Below are 15,246 nucleotides of genomic sequence, written 5' to 3' on the forward strand. Positions count from 1 at the left end.
AATCTAGAATGCGAGGGGCCATATGATATCACCCTCCTGTTTCTCAGTCTCAGTGTCTCTCACACCAGCTGCTCATTCTTCTAAACTCCAGAGAATAAGGGCCCATTCTACTCAATATATCCTCATAGGACTACCCTCACATCTCAGGAATCAATCTAGTGAACTTCCGTTATAACCCCTCGAAGACAAGTATATCCTTCCTTAGGTAAAGAGACCAGTCCTCTCAGCATCTGCACAAGACTGCTGTGCCTTTTCACAGTGCCTTCCCACCATGACTGGACCTCGGCACACCATTACGCAGTCCGGCTGAAGCGCCTCTTGAAGGAGGAGGAGGAGGATGTAAGGAGGACACAAAGTGGCTGCAAAGGGATATAGACAGGTTAAGTGAGCGGGCAAGAAAGTAGCAGATGGAGTATGTTGTGGGAAAATGCAAAATTATCCACTTTAGTAGGTAGAATAGAACAGCAGAATATATTTTTTTTATTTGAGAAACTAGTAAATGTTGGTATGCAGAGGGATTGGGGGTCCTTGTCCACGGATCACAGAAAGTGAACATGCAGGTATGGTAAGCAATTAGAAAGGCAAATGGTATGTTGGCCTTTATTGCAAAGGGGTTGGAGTATAAGAGTAAGGAATTCTTACTGCAATTATGTAGGACTTTGGTGAGATCTCATCTGGAATACTGTGTACAGTTTTGGTCTCTTTACCTAAGGAAGGATATACTTGTCTTCGAGGGGGTATAACGGAAGTTCACTAGATTGATTCCTGAGATGTGAGGGTAGTCCTATGAGGATATATTGAGTAGAATGGGCCCTTATTCTCTGGAGTTTAGAAGAATGAGAGGTGATCTCATTGAAACGCATAAAATTCTTAGAGGGCTTGACAAGTTAGCTGCTGAGAGAAACTAAAGCAAAATACTGCAGATGCTGGAAATCCAAAATAAAAACAGAAAATGCTGGAAATACTCAGCAGGTCAGGCAGCATCTTGGAGAGAGAAACAGAGTTAACGTTTCAGGTCGATGACCTTTCATCAGAACTTTTTGAATAAGGTCTTCGACCTAAAACGTTAGCTCTGTTTCTCTCTCCCAAGATGCTGAGAGGCTAATTCCCCTGGATGGAGAGTCTAAAACTAGGGGACAGTGTCTCAGGATAAGAGGTCAGCCATTTAAAATGGAGAGGAGGAGAAATTTCTTCACTCAGAGGGTGGTGAATCTTTGGAATTTTCTACCTGAGAGCGCTGTGGATGCTCAGTCATTGAGTATATTGTCGATAGATTTTTGGACACTACGGGAATCAAAGGATATGGTGGGAAAGTTGAGTTGATGTAGAAGATCAACCATGATCTACTGAATGGTGGAGCGGGCACGAGGGGTCGTACGGCCTACTTCTGCTCCTATTTCTTATGTTCTTATTGTTCATATATCCCCCTTCATGACTGGGTCCCCTCACCCCTCCTCACCATGATTGGGTCTCCCCTCACTCATCCTCACCATGGCTGGGTCTCCCCTCACCCCTCCTCACCATGTCTGGGTCTCCCCTCACTCATCCTCACCATGTCTGGGTCTCCCCTCACCCCTCCTCACCATGGCTGGGTCTCCCCTCACCCCTCCTCACCATGGCTGGGTCTCCCCTCACCCCTCCTCACCATGTCTGGGTTCCTTCACCCCTCCTCACCATGGCTGGGTCTCCCCTCACCCCTCCTTACCATGGCTGGGTCTCCCCTCACCCCTCCTCACCATGTCTGGGTCTCCCCTCACTCCTCCTCACCATGTCTGGGTTCCTTCACCCCTCCTCACCATGGCTGGGTTCCCTCACTCCTCCTCACCATGTCTGGGTCTCCCCTCACTCCTCCTCACCATGGCTGGGTCTCCCCTCACCCCTCCTCACCATGGCTGGGTCTCCCCTCACCCCTCCTCACCATGTCTGGGTCTCCCCTCACTCCTCCTCACCATGGCTGGGTCTCCCCTCACTCCTCCTCACCATGTCTGCGTTCCTTCACCCCTCCTCACCATGGCTGGGTTCCCTCACTCCTCCTCACCATGTCTGGGTCTCCCCTCACTCCTCCTCACCATGGCTGGGTCTCCCCTCACCCCTCCTCACCATGGCTGGGTCTCCCCTCACCCCTCCTCACCATGGCTGGGTCTCCCCTCACTCTTCCTCACCTTGTCTGAGTCTCCTTTCACTCTTTAAATGAAAATTGGGCATGGAGTAAAGCGGACTGCCAATTTGCAATGAGACCATTCCGCGCCACTGCTATGGACCAATTTCACCCGTTGCATCACAAAGGCTATCGTTGTGCTTGCATGTCTGACGTCACCTGTCAAATTCATCCTTCAATGTTCTGTGTTAGTGAAGTGAATAGAAAGTAATTTGGTACTTTAAATAAGGTACATCTTTATATGGAGTTAGTTCTGTTCGGTCAGCTCTGTAATTATTTCCACTTACCTGGAATACCTCCAACTCTTCGAGAACGATCTCTTCTACATCCTGGTTTGCTTTAGGAGCATAGATAGATTTGAGGACCACCCCAGTGTCTGTAGAGAAATACAATAGGACTATCAGCTCTTGCTTTACAAACTGCAGCCTGCATGCACCAGTCTTCAATGTCTCTGTGTAATCAGTGAGGGAGGATCAGACATTCCAACCTACAGCATCAGCCAGGCCCTTTACTTTCTCTGCTTTCATCAATACCCAAAACAAGCACAAAATCCCTCCTCGGACTGATTAAGCAGTTCTTGCTATGTGCCAGGATGAAAAGCTGAAGTATGTTATTGCGTACTGCAACTAAGACTAGAAAAATTAGATTTACAGAGTTGATTTTTTAAATACTACTTTGAGGCCCCACTGGTCCAATAACACGAGACTGGCACAACGTTCTGGTGTAAAATGACTGTTACAGCCCAACCAAGAGTGCCAGCTAGCTTCTGGATACTCTAGCAACATCAAGTGGTGGCCATTATGAGCTGCAGCGCTACAGTGCAGTACCCAGAGGTCAGTCACAATTCATCAGGGGCTATAGAGAACATTTCATGATGAGTACAAAAAATGCACAAGTATTTGGTGGTAAAATGCTTTAACCCATTGGCCTTTAACTTCCACTCAGACTGTTGGTGTGAACGTCTCCCCATCTGCTGGCTGTAAGGTACCCACAGAACCGGTAGCTGGGGGCAGGTGGTCCTCAATTCAATGGGGCATCCCAGTGCTGACGGAAATACTGAAGCTGGTTGATAACTGTCATCTTGTCGCAAAGCATGAACTGAAACTAATGGAGTTGAATCCTAAGGATGGAAAAATTTGGGACTCCAGGAATGGACAGGTCATCCTGGCGATCAGCAGACCAGAGCTCCGGCCTCTGAATACTGGGCTGACCATCCAGCAGGGTGAAGTGGTGACCCCCACATCGGGATCTAGCTAGTTCTTCTGGTAGGGGCATTGTGAGTCAGGCTAACAAGGAAGGCAAGGACGAGGAGGAAGAAAGGAGAAAGACAAAGAGAAGGAGGAAGACAAGGAGGGGAAAGAAGGAGGATGTGGAGCAGGAAGACTAGGAGGAGAGGGTGGAGGAGGATGAAGATGAGGAGCAGGGCAAGGATGAGAAGGAGAAGGAGAATGGACAGGGCTCATGGACTTTTCTTGTTTGCCTTATGAATCAGGAAGGGATTTCCCAGAGTTCTTGCTGGAATTGGCCATAGCTTTTTTTCTCTTTATTTTTGTCAGTCACAGGACTACCACTAGTGGAAGAGACTGGTATAGGAAACTCCTCTGTCTAATGGATAGGAAGGGCAGTACCTGATGGTCTTTCTTCACCTTTCCCGCCGTATGTTTGTATGACCGGTAGAAATGGGGCGGTCACTAGTCTGGTACTCCAAGCACTGGCACACTGTGATATGTGCGCGCACTAGGTCCGTGCAGCAGAGCTGGTCTCCAGTCGTCTTGGGTAATCCTTGCCACTGGATCAAGACCTAGCTCTGTCAAGTCCGTGTGGTGGCTGGTGTATAATGGCCACCACACGTTAAAAAAATCCACGCACAGGCATCTTCCACCCTTGAGGATGTAGTTTGGGTCCTTCATTGAAACACCTGTGAACTCGTCCTTTTTTGGCGTGGAAGCAAGTCATCCTCGTTTCGAGGAACTGCCTATGACGATGATGATGACTCCAAGTGAACAACAATCTACAACATTTCTAAGGTGAACTCCCACCAGTTTTGTTGCTGCTATAATACACTGGCAAAACCAGTAACTAAAGCTGATGCCTTTACCAGAGGAAGATTATCCAATTACCTTATTCTACAACATGCAACGGTACATTAGACGCTTATATTCTGCACTCGTGGTAGGTTTTTAACTTGCACATGGTGTAAAAGATTTGCAAAATATTTTGGAGGGTTTTGATTTTAATTATTTTGCTGCTGGGGAGATGAGGCAAACCCAAAATAGCCATTTTGATACAATTGCTTAATTAGTGAGAGGCTAACTTAATTTAAATGTAATGCCCCATTATAAAGTCGTTATTAACACATAATCTTTTTAGAGAGCTGGTTGGTGGCTTTAAAAAAAAATGAGGGTTGAAACCACCCACCTGTTGAGATAAACATCACGTCATATTGTCCGTCCACCGCCTCAACACGGTCCACAGCAAGCCGAGTAAACTTGTAGTCCACGCCGACTCGCACCAACACCGGCCGCTGATTGACGGGGTAGACCGAGTTGTGCATGAGTGGGTGGGTACGGATAAAGAACATCGCCTCATCCGGGTATTCGCGGGTGGACCTGTAGCTCCCATAGGTGCTGCTGGGACACTGTAAATAAGTGAGATGTGCAAACCTAAGACCGTGACAGGTAAGGCTCTGCAATTTGAGGCTTTGCTAAACACTCACCAATGATTCAGAGTTTGCTGCACAGTGAAACAACATAGAAGGGTCAGAGGGTTGCTTGTTTTGATCATGTAATACACGGAAGACCATGCTCCTTGACTTATTAAGTGTAATTAATGCTCATTCAAAAGAAATTCTCCAGATATCCTGGTCAATTTTTTTCCCTTAAACCGACATGGTTAACCCTGATGAGCTCACAACTGGTTTGTCAAAGGATTTATATTTCAATCAGGATTATCCCCGGATCAGGGTTTTCAAGTTAATAATTATCCAGTTCTGATGAAGCGTCCCACCCAAAACATCCATCTATTTTTCTATTTCAAATAGATTGCCAGTGTGTTTTGTTGCAATCAAAATATAGCGGTGTTCACGGCTTCGGGAATAAATTATTGTTGAAGTGTCATCACTTCTAATGGCGTGTAATGTGAATGGCATGGAATGTGAATGGCATGGAATGATAATGCCGCATATTGCTAATGGCGTGTAATGTTAATGGCGCGCAGTGCCAATGCCATGTAATGATGATGCTGCGTAATGCGAATGACGTGTAAACTTAAAACTAATGCTGGGTGATCCCGATTTCTCTCTATCTTTCTACAATCTATGATAGAGCAGATTGAGTGAGGCCTGTAGGTTTGGATTGTTGGCCCTTCTCCTCTCCCATGCTTTCTTATTTCACATTCTTCACCTGCTATATTGATACGATGTAGCAATTATCCCAGACTGATGCATCAGATTAAGAGAGCAAAAAGAGATTCAGTTTTAAGTCAATGAGACACACTCCTTCCGATGATACAGCCCAGAGCGCCGTGCTCACTGGTCAGCACTGGTTCACAGATTGTTAACATCACTCACCGTGCCAGGACGAGGGAAAGGCACCCGTCCCGGATAGGTCGCCCACTTGTAGTCAGGACCCTCTTTGTGTGCAAATTCTCCTTTGAAGGCCATTATAATGTCGGCCATCTTGTATACACAGACAGCTGACCCATTGAGAATATTGCTACAAAAGAAAAAAAATAAAGTGTCATTGCATTTCCTCTCGCAATATTTAAATAAACCTACTCCTGAGTTGACTAACTGAACTGCCAGTGAATAAGCAATCATGCCCCAAATAAGGAGTGAGGTGCTATTGAGACACGAGCTCAAAACAATCTCCTAACTATATTCTTCAGTTGGCTGAACCAGTTGCTTTGGGACTGAAATTAATTTCAAATGTTAAAATCTTTGTTCTACAAGATAACGCAGCACAGTTTTGAAGGACTGTTCTGTAAAGGGAACAAGTTCACTTTGCTCTTTCTTCAATAATAGGGAAGGCCCAGGGTATAAGCCAAGTGTCCAAACGTGATTCAGAACGCCTCAGTATGCAACGCAACACAGTGGCTTCCTCCAGCCCACACGCGAGAGCCGGAACCAAGCCGCAAGGTGGATTTGTGGCAAAAAATGGGTTGCTGGGAGGGAGGAGTCTGGCATTCATCAACCAATCGTTCGCCACCCTGGTGGGACAGTCAATCTCATGGTGCGCACATCACGTTGCTAAAGCCCCTTACATGAAGACCTGGATTAAGCAGTTGGCAAGGAGCAGATCTGTGGCCTGCAGGAGGATATCAATCAACTGGTCAGGTGGGCAGAGCAGTAGCAAATGGAATTTAATCCAGAGAAGTGTGAGGTAATGCATTTGGGGAGGGCTAACAAGGAAATGGAATACACATTAAATGGTAGAATACTGAGAAGTGTAGAGGAATAAAGGGACCTTGGAATGCAGATCCCTGAAAGTAGCGGGCCAGGTAAATAAGGTGGTTAAGATGGCATATGGAATGCTTGTCTTTATTAGCTGAGGCATAGAACACAAGAGCAGGGGGGTTATGCTTGAACTGTATAAAATACTGGTTAGGCCACAGCTGGAGTACTCCATGCAGTTCTGGTCACTGCATTATAGGAAGAACGTGATTGCACTGGAGAGGGGGGCACAGAGGAGATTTACCAAAATATTGCCAGGAGTTGAATCTTAGCTACGAGGACAGATTGGATAGGCTGGGTTTGTTTTCCTTAGAACAGAGGAGGCTAAGGGGAGACCTCATTGAGGTGTATAAAATTATGAGGGGCCTAGATATAGTGGATAGAAAGGGCCTATTTCCCTTAGTAGAGGGGTCAACAACCAGGGGGCATAAATTTAAAGTAATTGGTAGAAGGTTTAGAGAGTATTGAGGGGAAATTTCTTCACGCAGAGGGTTGTGGGGGTCTGGAACTCACTGCCTGAAAGGGTTGTAGAGGCAGAAACCCTCATCACATATGAAAAGTACTTGGATGGGCACTTGGAGTACCGTGACCTGCAGGGCTACGGACCTAGAGCTGAAAAGTGGGATTAGGCTGGATAGCCTCTTGTCGGCCGGCGCGGACACGATGGGCCAAAATGGCCTCCTTCCGTGCTGTAACTATCTATGATTCTATGATCTGGTACACAAACCTGGGCGTCCAGAACGTCGAGGGCCCGGAATTTCCTTGCACCTGCCCCGTTCTGCCACCGTAACATCGCCAGAAGAGTGCTGGGATCCACGTTTATGCGCAGAGATGGGGTTTCTACCACGCTTCCAGTGAAGTTACAGCGGCAGAGCAGTGAGAAAAGTCGCGGCCGTGGTGTTTCGCTCATTGTAAGCAGCCCTGTGGATGTCCTGCCACCACTTGGGAAGCAGCTTGACAGGAAGCTGAGGCTTGGGTCGACAACTGCTGGAAGTGCTACTTGGAGGCTGGATATCTGAACACGGAACCTTTTATCCAGGGTTTTGGTGCCTCCCTGAATTGGGTTGCAGAGAGGTGAGCAGCTGACTAGCCGGTCTGGATCATCATAGAATCTTACAGCACAGAAGGAGGCTATTCGGCTTGCTGTGCCTACGCTGGCTCTTGGAAAGAGCTATCCAACTAATCCCACTCCCCTGCCTATTCTCCATTGCCCTGCAAACGTTTCCTTTAACCAATTCCTTTTTGAACGTTATTATTGAATCTGCTTTCTCCATCCTTTCAGGCAGTGCGTTCCAGACCATGACAACTCGCTGCGTTTTAAAATAAAACTCCCCTCATCTCCCCTTCGGTTCTTTGGCCAACCTGCATGCACTGGTTATCAACTCTCCAGCCAGTGGGCACAGTTTGACTGCTGGGATCTGGAGAGGTAAGTCTGCCACTGGGGTTTGGGATTCTTCTTCCTTGGCTCCATTCTCCTGCTATCATTCTGCAAGCTGATGCCCTGAGGTAGGGTGATCCCGGGGTGACAAGCATCAGTAAACTTTTATTACTGTATTACTACTTGTTTTAGCAGCTCAGCAGCTTGAGTTAAAAACTTGAACCAATTCTCTCTCTCCATGAATGGGTTTCTTAGGCAGTCCCTCGTATCAAGGATGACTTGCTTCCACACCAAAAAGGGATGAGTCCACAGGTGTTTCAATGAAGGACCTGACATTCCAGGTCCCGAACTACATGTTGAAGGGTGGAAGATGCCTGTGCGTGGAGTTTTTCTAACGTGTGGCAGCCATTGAACACCAGCCACCACACGGGCTCGACAGAGCCAGGTCTTGGTCCAGTGGCAAGGATTAACCAAGACGACTGGAGACCAGCTCTGCTGCACGGACCTAGTGCGCACACGAGCCAGCTCATGGCAACTGTAATTTCCCTAGACAGTACCTAGCAACAACAACAACTTGTATTTGTATAACGCCTTAAATGTAGTGAAACGTCCAAAGGCGTTTCACAGGACAAAAATTTAACACCGAGCCGCATAAGTAGAAATTAGCGCAGGTGACCAAAAGCTTGTCTTAAGGAGTGACTTGAAGGAGGAAAGAGAGGTAGAGAGGATGAGAGGTTTAGGCTGGGAGATCCAGAGCTTGGGGCCTAGGCAACAGAAAGCACGGCCATCAATGGTTGAGCGATTATCATCAGGGATGCTCAAGAGGGTAGAATTAGAGGAGCGCAGACATCTCGGGGGCTTGTAGGGCTGGATGAGATTACAGAGATAGGGAGGGGCGAGGCCATGGAGGGATTTGAAAATAAGGATGAGAATTTTGAAATCGAGGCATTGCTTAACCGGGAGCCAATATAGGTCAGAGAGCACAGGGATGATGGGTGAGCAGGACTTGGTGTGAGTTAGGACACGGGCAGCCGAGTTTTGGATCACCTCTAGTTTACGTAGGGTAGAATGTGGGAGGCCAGCCAGGAGTGCGTTGGAATCGTCAAGTCTAGAGGTAACAAAGGCATGGACGAGGGCTTCAGCAGCAGATGAGCTGAGGCAGGGGCGGAGACTGGCGATGTTACAGAGGTGGAAATCGGTGGTCTTAGTTATGCTGCAACCAAAGAGTTAATGTGAAACTAAGAATCTTCAGCCGAGCTTTCTAAACCTGTATGTTACCAGGCAGGGTAAGAGGACAGAGGAAAGGGCAGTAAAGTTGGCCAAAGTCGGAAAAGGAAAAAAATAATCAGCCAGGGTTCTTGCTACTGGAAAGTGCATTTATGTGGACACTTGGGTGTGGATGGGATCGATCTTGGCTGCGATGCCACGCACAGTCAAATAGCTTGCCATCATGCACAATGGGAGCGCCTTCACCACATGGCCTACAGCGGGCCAAGGACAAGGCCCAGCGCCCACCTTCTCAGGGGGCAACTCTGGACAGGCAATAAATGCCAACCTTGCCCGCATCCCAAAAGTGAACTAAAATAACTGCTGATGTTCTCAAAATGAAAAGTGCGTGTTTGCATGAGAGGGCAGCACTTTTGGAACTGTAGCCCAGCATGTGAGAACACAGGTAGCAATTAAACTCGATGCCAACCCTGACCAGCCTACGAATGCCACACACCTGGTGCCAGCCCGGGACATGGAGCCATGGGCTTTCTGTGTACATTGCCAGCGACATGCTGCTTCTGGAATGATAATTACAGCTTGTTTAGAAACCTTATCTGCTCTATCAGGCAGAGCTGCTGATAGCTGAAGTCAAGCCTTGCTGCTGCACAGAGCAATAACATATCAAAAATCAGCAGACAAAATATCAGCAGACCTGTCGCTGGAGAGACAGCCCAGTGACCCGCGCTCACTCCCAGTGTTGCCTCCCACGCAGCCAACTGTAAATTCCAGTGGTTTTGAACTCTTTCAGATTCAGATCGGCACCATTGTGAGGGAACCCGCACCAATTTCCAACTCCCTCATCACCCCTGTACTCGCTGACCTACTTTGGCTCGCTGGTCCCCCAATGCCTCCAATTTAAACTTCTCGCCCCCGTGTTACAATATCGTCAAGGTCTCGCCCCTCCCTATCTCTGTAACCTTCTTCAATCCTACAACCCTCTGAGAACTCTGCTTTCCTCCAATTCTGGCCTCGTGTGGGTCCTCCACTTCCTTCACTGCACCACTGGCAGCCCTACTTTCAGCTGTCCAGGCCATAAGCCTTGCAATTTCCTCTCTAAGACGTTCTACCATTATGGCCTTCCGTCAAACCTACCTCCTTGACCAAGCTGTTGGCCACCTTTCCCAGGGGCCGAAATTGCCCCTTTGCACGGGGCAAGTTAGCGCCAGCGGCTGGCACTAAGGGCGTGCTAAAGGGTTTTTGCCCGGGTGCTGCACGCAGAGAGCCCCCACCCCCCCACCTAAAATTGCCCCAGGGATCGGTGGGCGGAAAAGGGTTTGAGCCGGGCACCGGCGATGACATCATCGCCCTGTGTGCCGATCCCTTTGCGTCCTGCACGGCCCCCTTGCGCCCCGCACTGACCCCTTTGCGCCCCACGCCAGCCCCTTTGCGCCCACGTGGGGGGAAATTGCCCCGTGACAGCGAGGTCTGCATGGGCGATGCCACCGACAGATTCTCAGTGCGAGAAGCTGGAATGTTTGTGGTGTCCCGGCCGCGCTTGAAGGGGAGGTGCCCCCACAGTGGCTGCTGTCTTTTTTGTGCCAATTTTTGTCTGATTACCCTCCTGTGAAGCATCTGGAGATGCTTTTCTATGTTAAAGATACTATAAATGCAAGTTGTTGTTGAGCTGTTTATTGTTGGTTATTAGCCAGACCTGTACCGTCCTTTTTATAGGTCTATATAATGGCAGTGATTGACAGCTGGATATTATAACAGTATCTTCAGTGGAAGTCCCCAGCATGAATCATTACCCTCAGAAGAGGGCAGATACACAAAGAAAAAGACATTATACCTGTACACAGGTTTTGATCATCTTTCACTACAAGGCTAGGCGAAGGGTGAAGGCCTAATGAACAGACAGCACTAAGGTCAGAAAGGCTAAAAGGCAGACAAGGTAAATCAGGAAACAGTGGCTCAGGTAAAGACTGCAGACTGGAGGACAGAGGCTATGGGCTGAATTTTCGCCACCATTCTGTGCCATTTTTTTGGCCTACGCTTTTTTTTTGGAGCAGACTAAAATCTGCAAGTTTCGCCAAAGTTTCTGCACCATCCTGAACTACTCCTGTCTGATTTTTTTTAGTTCCTGATTTTTTGACGTCACTGGGGATGCTGGCTGTGCCATTTCTGGCCATTTAAGTGAGTTTGGCCAAGTAGGATTTTTCCTAAAACGGCGCAGTGACCATTCTGAAAACCTTCCCTGAAGTGAAGAAAATCGGCGCAGAGAAGACGCCATTGTTTTAGCGGAGCTGAAGACATGGCACCAGGCGCGGGGGAGGGGGGCCTTTGGCCCAGGATAGCAGTGGCACCGGGGTTGGGGGTGGGGTGCCATTCAGGCCAGGATAGGAGCAGCGGATGTTTCACTTCCCAGCCTCAGCCCTTCAGTGTGTCTCTTGTTACCCTGGCAACCACAGGTTTTGGCACAGTCCTTAAGCTTAAGGACAATCTGCACCGCTCCAAATTCAAAGTTTATTCCGGTGAAACTTGCAACTTTTTTTTTGCCGCTGTCGGGCGCTGTTGAAACAAATCGGATGTACGTCTACAACTGCGGCAAAAATCGGCCATGTGGAAAATTGGCCCCAAAGACTGAGGGAGGCAGAATCTGAGGGAGGCAGAGACTGAGGGAGGCAGAGACTGAGGGAGGCAGAGACTGAGGGAGGCAGAGACTGAGGGAGATTTGCACACTTTTGAGGATCTGGGAAAGAAAGAGTTGGAACAGGAGATTGCACAATGAAGCTTGATTTCAATACGATGAGGATGCAGCAAGGTACAAATTGCACTGTACATATAAGGAGAATATAGGGAGCATTCTATCACTACAGTGCTTATTTTCTCCCCTCTCACTAATACGCCTGCATATAGTGACAGAATGGAGACGATTGAGTAATTCCCCCAGCATTCACAAGTGGAGACCGCACTGCTGTATGGAACTATCCTCCACTCACTGTGTAGTAGGAGACTGCTGTAGTTTTGGGTCTGAGTTCTGTTTGCTGTAGTTCATAAAGAGACTGTTTAAATAGATTCTGTATATTGTTTGCTGCAGTGTGCTGTTTAAATAGACTCTGTTCACTGAGTAAATAGACTTTGTTGTGAATTAGACTGCTGCGAGTCCTACTGTAAGTTCCACCCCACCTCCAACTAATTGGTTGACACAGTGGTGTCAATAGACACTGCACTAATGCATACCCACCCACCCCAGTCCTGGGACCATCAGTCCCAGGAGCATGCAATTTGTTTCCAGGCTTCAGTTGAATTGACCACGAGTTCGTTCACTGCCCATTCTCTTCCTTCAAGTTGAGCGCCTGGCTTCCACTTACTGCCCTGTCTGTGACAACGTGCACAAGAGTGGCACATCACTGTGTTCAATCAAAGAGGCCATGTCCTAGCACCCTGTGTTCTGGCACTGCAACCAAGGACCACCCACCAGACAGCACCTACTCAGTCGGGAGAACGCATTTGGAAATCATGGTTCAGCAACTGCAGTCTTCAAACAATTCCAAGTATTTTATCAGAAAAGGCCATCATTTCAGGAGGGAAAAACAAAACTGTGACATAAATAACTCCAAACCACTGTACTGCAACATTTAAAAAGTCAAGTTCTATGGTGTTGGCAGATTTTGAAAGGTAGACTCATGATTAAAATGAAAAAAGACTTTCATTTACATAGCGCCTTTCACGACCACCAGATGTCCCAAAGCACTTTACAGCCAATGAAGTACTTTTGAAAGTGTAATCACTGTGGTAATGTAGGAAACATGGCAGCCAATTTGCGCACAGCAAGCTCCCACAAACAGCAATGTGATCATTTGCTTTTTTTAATGATGTTGATTGAGGGATAAATATTGGCCAAGACACTGGGCTAACTGCTCTTCTTCGAAATAGTACCACGGGATCTTTTACGTCCACCTGAGAGAGCAGACGGGGCCTTGTTTTAACATCTCATCCGAAAGACGGCACCTCTGACAGTGCAGCATTCCCTCAGTACTGCACTGAAGTGTCAGCCTAGATTTTTGTGCTCATGTGTCTGGACTGGGACTTGAACCCACAACCTTCTGACTCAGAGACAGGAGTACACCCACTGAGCCACAGCTGACACATGAAGGACTGTTTTAAAACACAACTTAATAATCTTGGCAAAAATGGGAAGAATGGATTTTAAATGTACACTTCCACTGCCAGTTGAATATTCACTGAGGAGTGTGCGCTGAAAATATACAGTTTCACAAATTAACTCACTAACCACACCCACAGCACGAGTCAGGATCAAGGGCCCTGCTCCTTCTTCCCTCAGAGCTTCACAAATAAACAAGCCCCTTATCAACACATCACAACCTTTTGAAGAGACACTTTGTAGTTTCCTAACTGCCTGCTGCCAGTCAGGGGTCGGCAATGAACTCTCAGATAACAGACTGCGGGTTTTTTGTGCAGCTTTATTTATCTTAACCAACATGAAATTCTGGGTGGGATTCTCGAACTGTTTGGCTACCTATAACCTTTAAGTTTCCAGTTTGAAGATGCCGGCACTTGCTGTGGTACACGCCAGGGGTGGCAACAGGCAATCAATACTTGCCAGGACAGTGAGCGTCCACATGGTGATTTGGCTTTGGTGTTTGTTACAGCCGAGCCCCATCCTGTTCTCATTGACATACAACAACACCTTGCACTTATACAGCACCTTTAGCGTCGGAAATGGTCGAAGGTATTTCACAGGAGTGTAGTCAGAAGTAAATTGACACAGAGCCAAAGAAGGAGATATTAGGGCAGGGGCTTGGTCAAAGTAGTAGGTTTTCAGAATCATCTTAAAGAAAGAAAGACTTGCATTTATATAGCGCCTTTCACGACCACCGGATGTCTCAAAGTGCTTTACAGCCAAAGAAGTACTTTTGGAGTGTAGTCACTGTTGTAATGTGGGAAACACGGCAGCCAATTTGCACACAGCAAGCTCCCACACACAGCAATGTGATAATGACAATCTATTTTTTTGTTATGTTGATTGAGGGATAAATATCAGTCAGCTCACCGGAGATAACTCCCCTGCTCTTCTTCGAAATAGTGCCATGGGATCTTTTACGTCCACTTGAGGGGGCAGACGGAGCCTCGGTTTAACGTCTCATCCGAAAGATGAAATCTCCGACAATGCAGCGTTCCCTCAGCGCTGCACTGGAGTGTCAGCCTAGAGTTCTGTGCTCAAGTCCCTGAAGTGGGATTTGAACGCATAAACCTCTGACTCAGAGTGCTACCCACTGAGCCGCAGCTTACACAAAGGAGGAGAGAGAGGCGGAGAGGTTTAGGGAGGGAATTCTTTGGAAGAGGTGTGGTGAAGGAAGTGGGGAATGCAAAGGAGGCTAGAGTTAGAGGGACGCAGAGTTCTTGAAAGGAGTGACTTTGTTTTGTCAGTCGGTTGCTTCAGTCCAAGAGACACTTCAGCCTGAATGATTTGCTGAGCAGATGTTTCAAGCAGCTCCGAGTGAATGAAGCTGACTCCATCACTCCTGCACTGAGCTTTGGGTAGTCAGTGAGACTGGGAATTTGGCTCCCTATTCATTAGAACCCAGCTTTCACTATAACATTGATTTGGTTTCATTCTTGACAGAGTATTGGTGAAATCACCGGCCCAAGCTTCTCTTTGGACAAGGCCCTTACCTGGATGTTGTAAAAACTCCGTAGATCAGTGGGTTCTTTTTGTCCTTCCCGTTGAGCACAAAGACGTCCTCTGCAGAGAAAACAGACGTAGTGTCGGTGCCAGTGGAAAATAATCGGGAACCCTGACCTTACTGGGACTTACAAAAAGACACGACAGTGTCTTACTATTTCCTTCAGGTGTCCCAAAGCATTTTAAAAGCGACAGATTACCTCTGAAATACAGACACTGCTGTAATATAGGCAACACAACAGCTAATTATCTCACAACGAGGTCCCTCAAACAGCAAATGAATGAATGGTCAGATGGTGATGATTGAGGGAGGAATGTTATCTAAGACACCGGGGATAACTGCC

General features: G+C 47.6%; 2 protein-coding genes across 3 annotated transcripts in view; one reads left to right on the top strand and one right to left on the bottom strand.

Annotated features, from left to right (window-relative positions):
* zmynd10 (zinc finger, MYND-type containing 10) overlaps positions 1-15,246 on the top strand; it is a 296,351-nt gene that overhangs the window by 55,156 nt on the left and 225,949 nt on the right. The gene's annotated exons all lie outside the window — the stretch shown is intronic.
* sema3h (sema domain, immunoglobulin domain (Ig), short basic domain, secreted, (semaphorin) 3H) overlaps positions 1-15,246 on the bottom strand; it is a 190,378-nt gene that overhangs the window by 26,486 nt on the left and 148,646 nt on the right. For both annotated transcript variants that reach the window (XM_070895738.1, XM_070895737.1), the window contains exons 9-12: positions 14,893-14,962; positions 5,727-5,871; positions 4,577-4,796; positions 2,446-2,534 (exon numbers count right to left, since the gene is read on the bottom strand). In XM_070895738.1, coding sequence (XP_070751839.1) covers positions 2,446-2,534; positions 4,577-4,796; positions 5,727-5,871; positions 14,893-14,962 — 524 coding nt within the window. The remainder of the gene's footprint in view (positions 1-2,445; positions 2,535-4,576; positions 4,797-5,726; positions 5,872-14,892; positions 14,963-15,246) is intronic.

The sequence above is a fragment of the Pristiophorus japonicus genome, chromosome 12 (assembly GCF_044704955.1).
Source record: "Pristiophorus japonicus isolate sPriJap1 chromosome 12, sPriJap1.hap1, whole genome shotgun sequence".
NCBI lineage: Eukaryota > Metazoa > Chordata > Chondrichthyes > Pristiophoridae > Pristiophorus > Pristiophorus japonicus.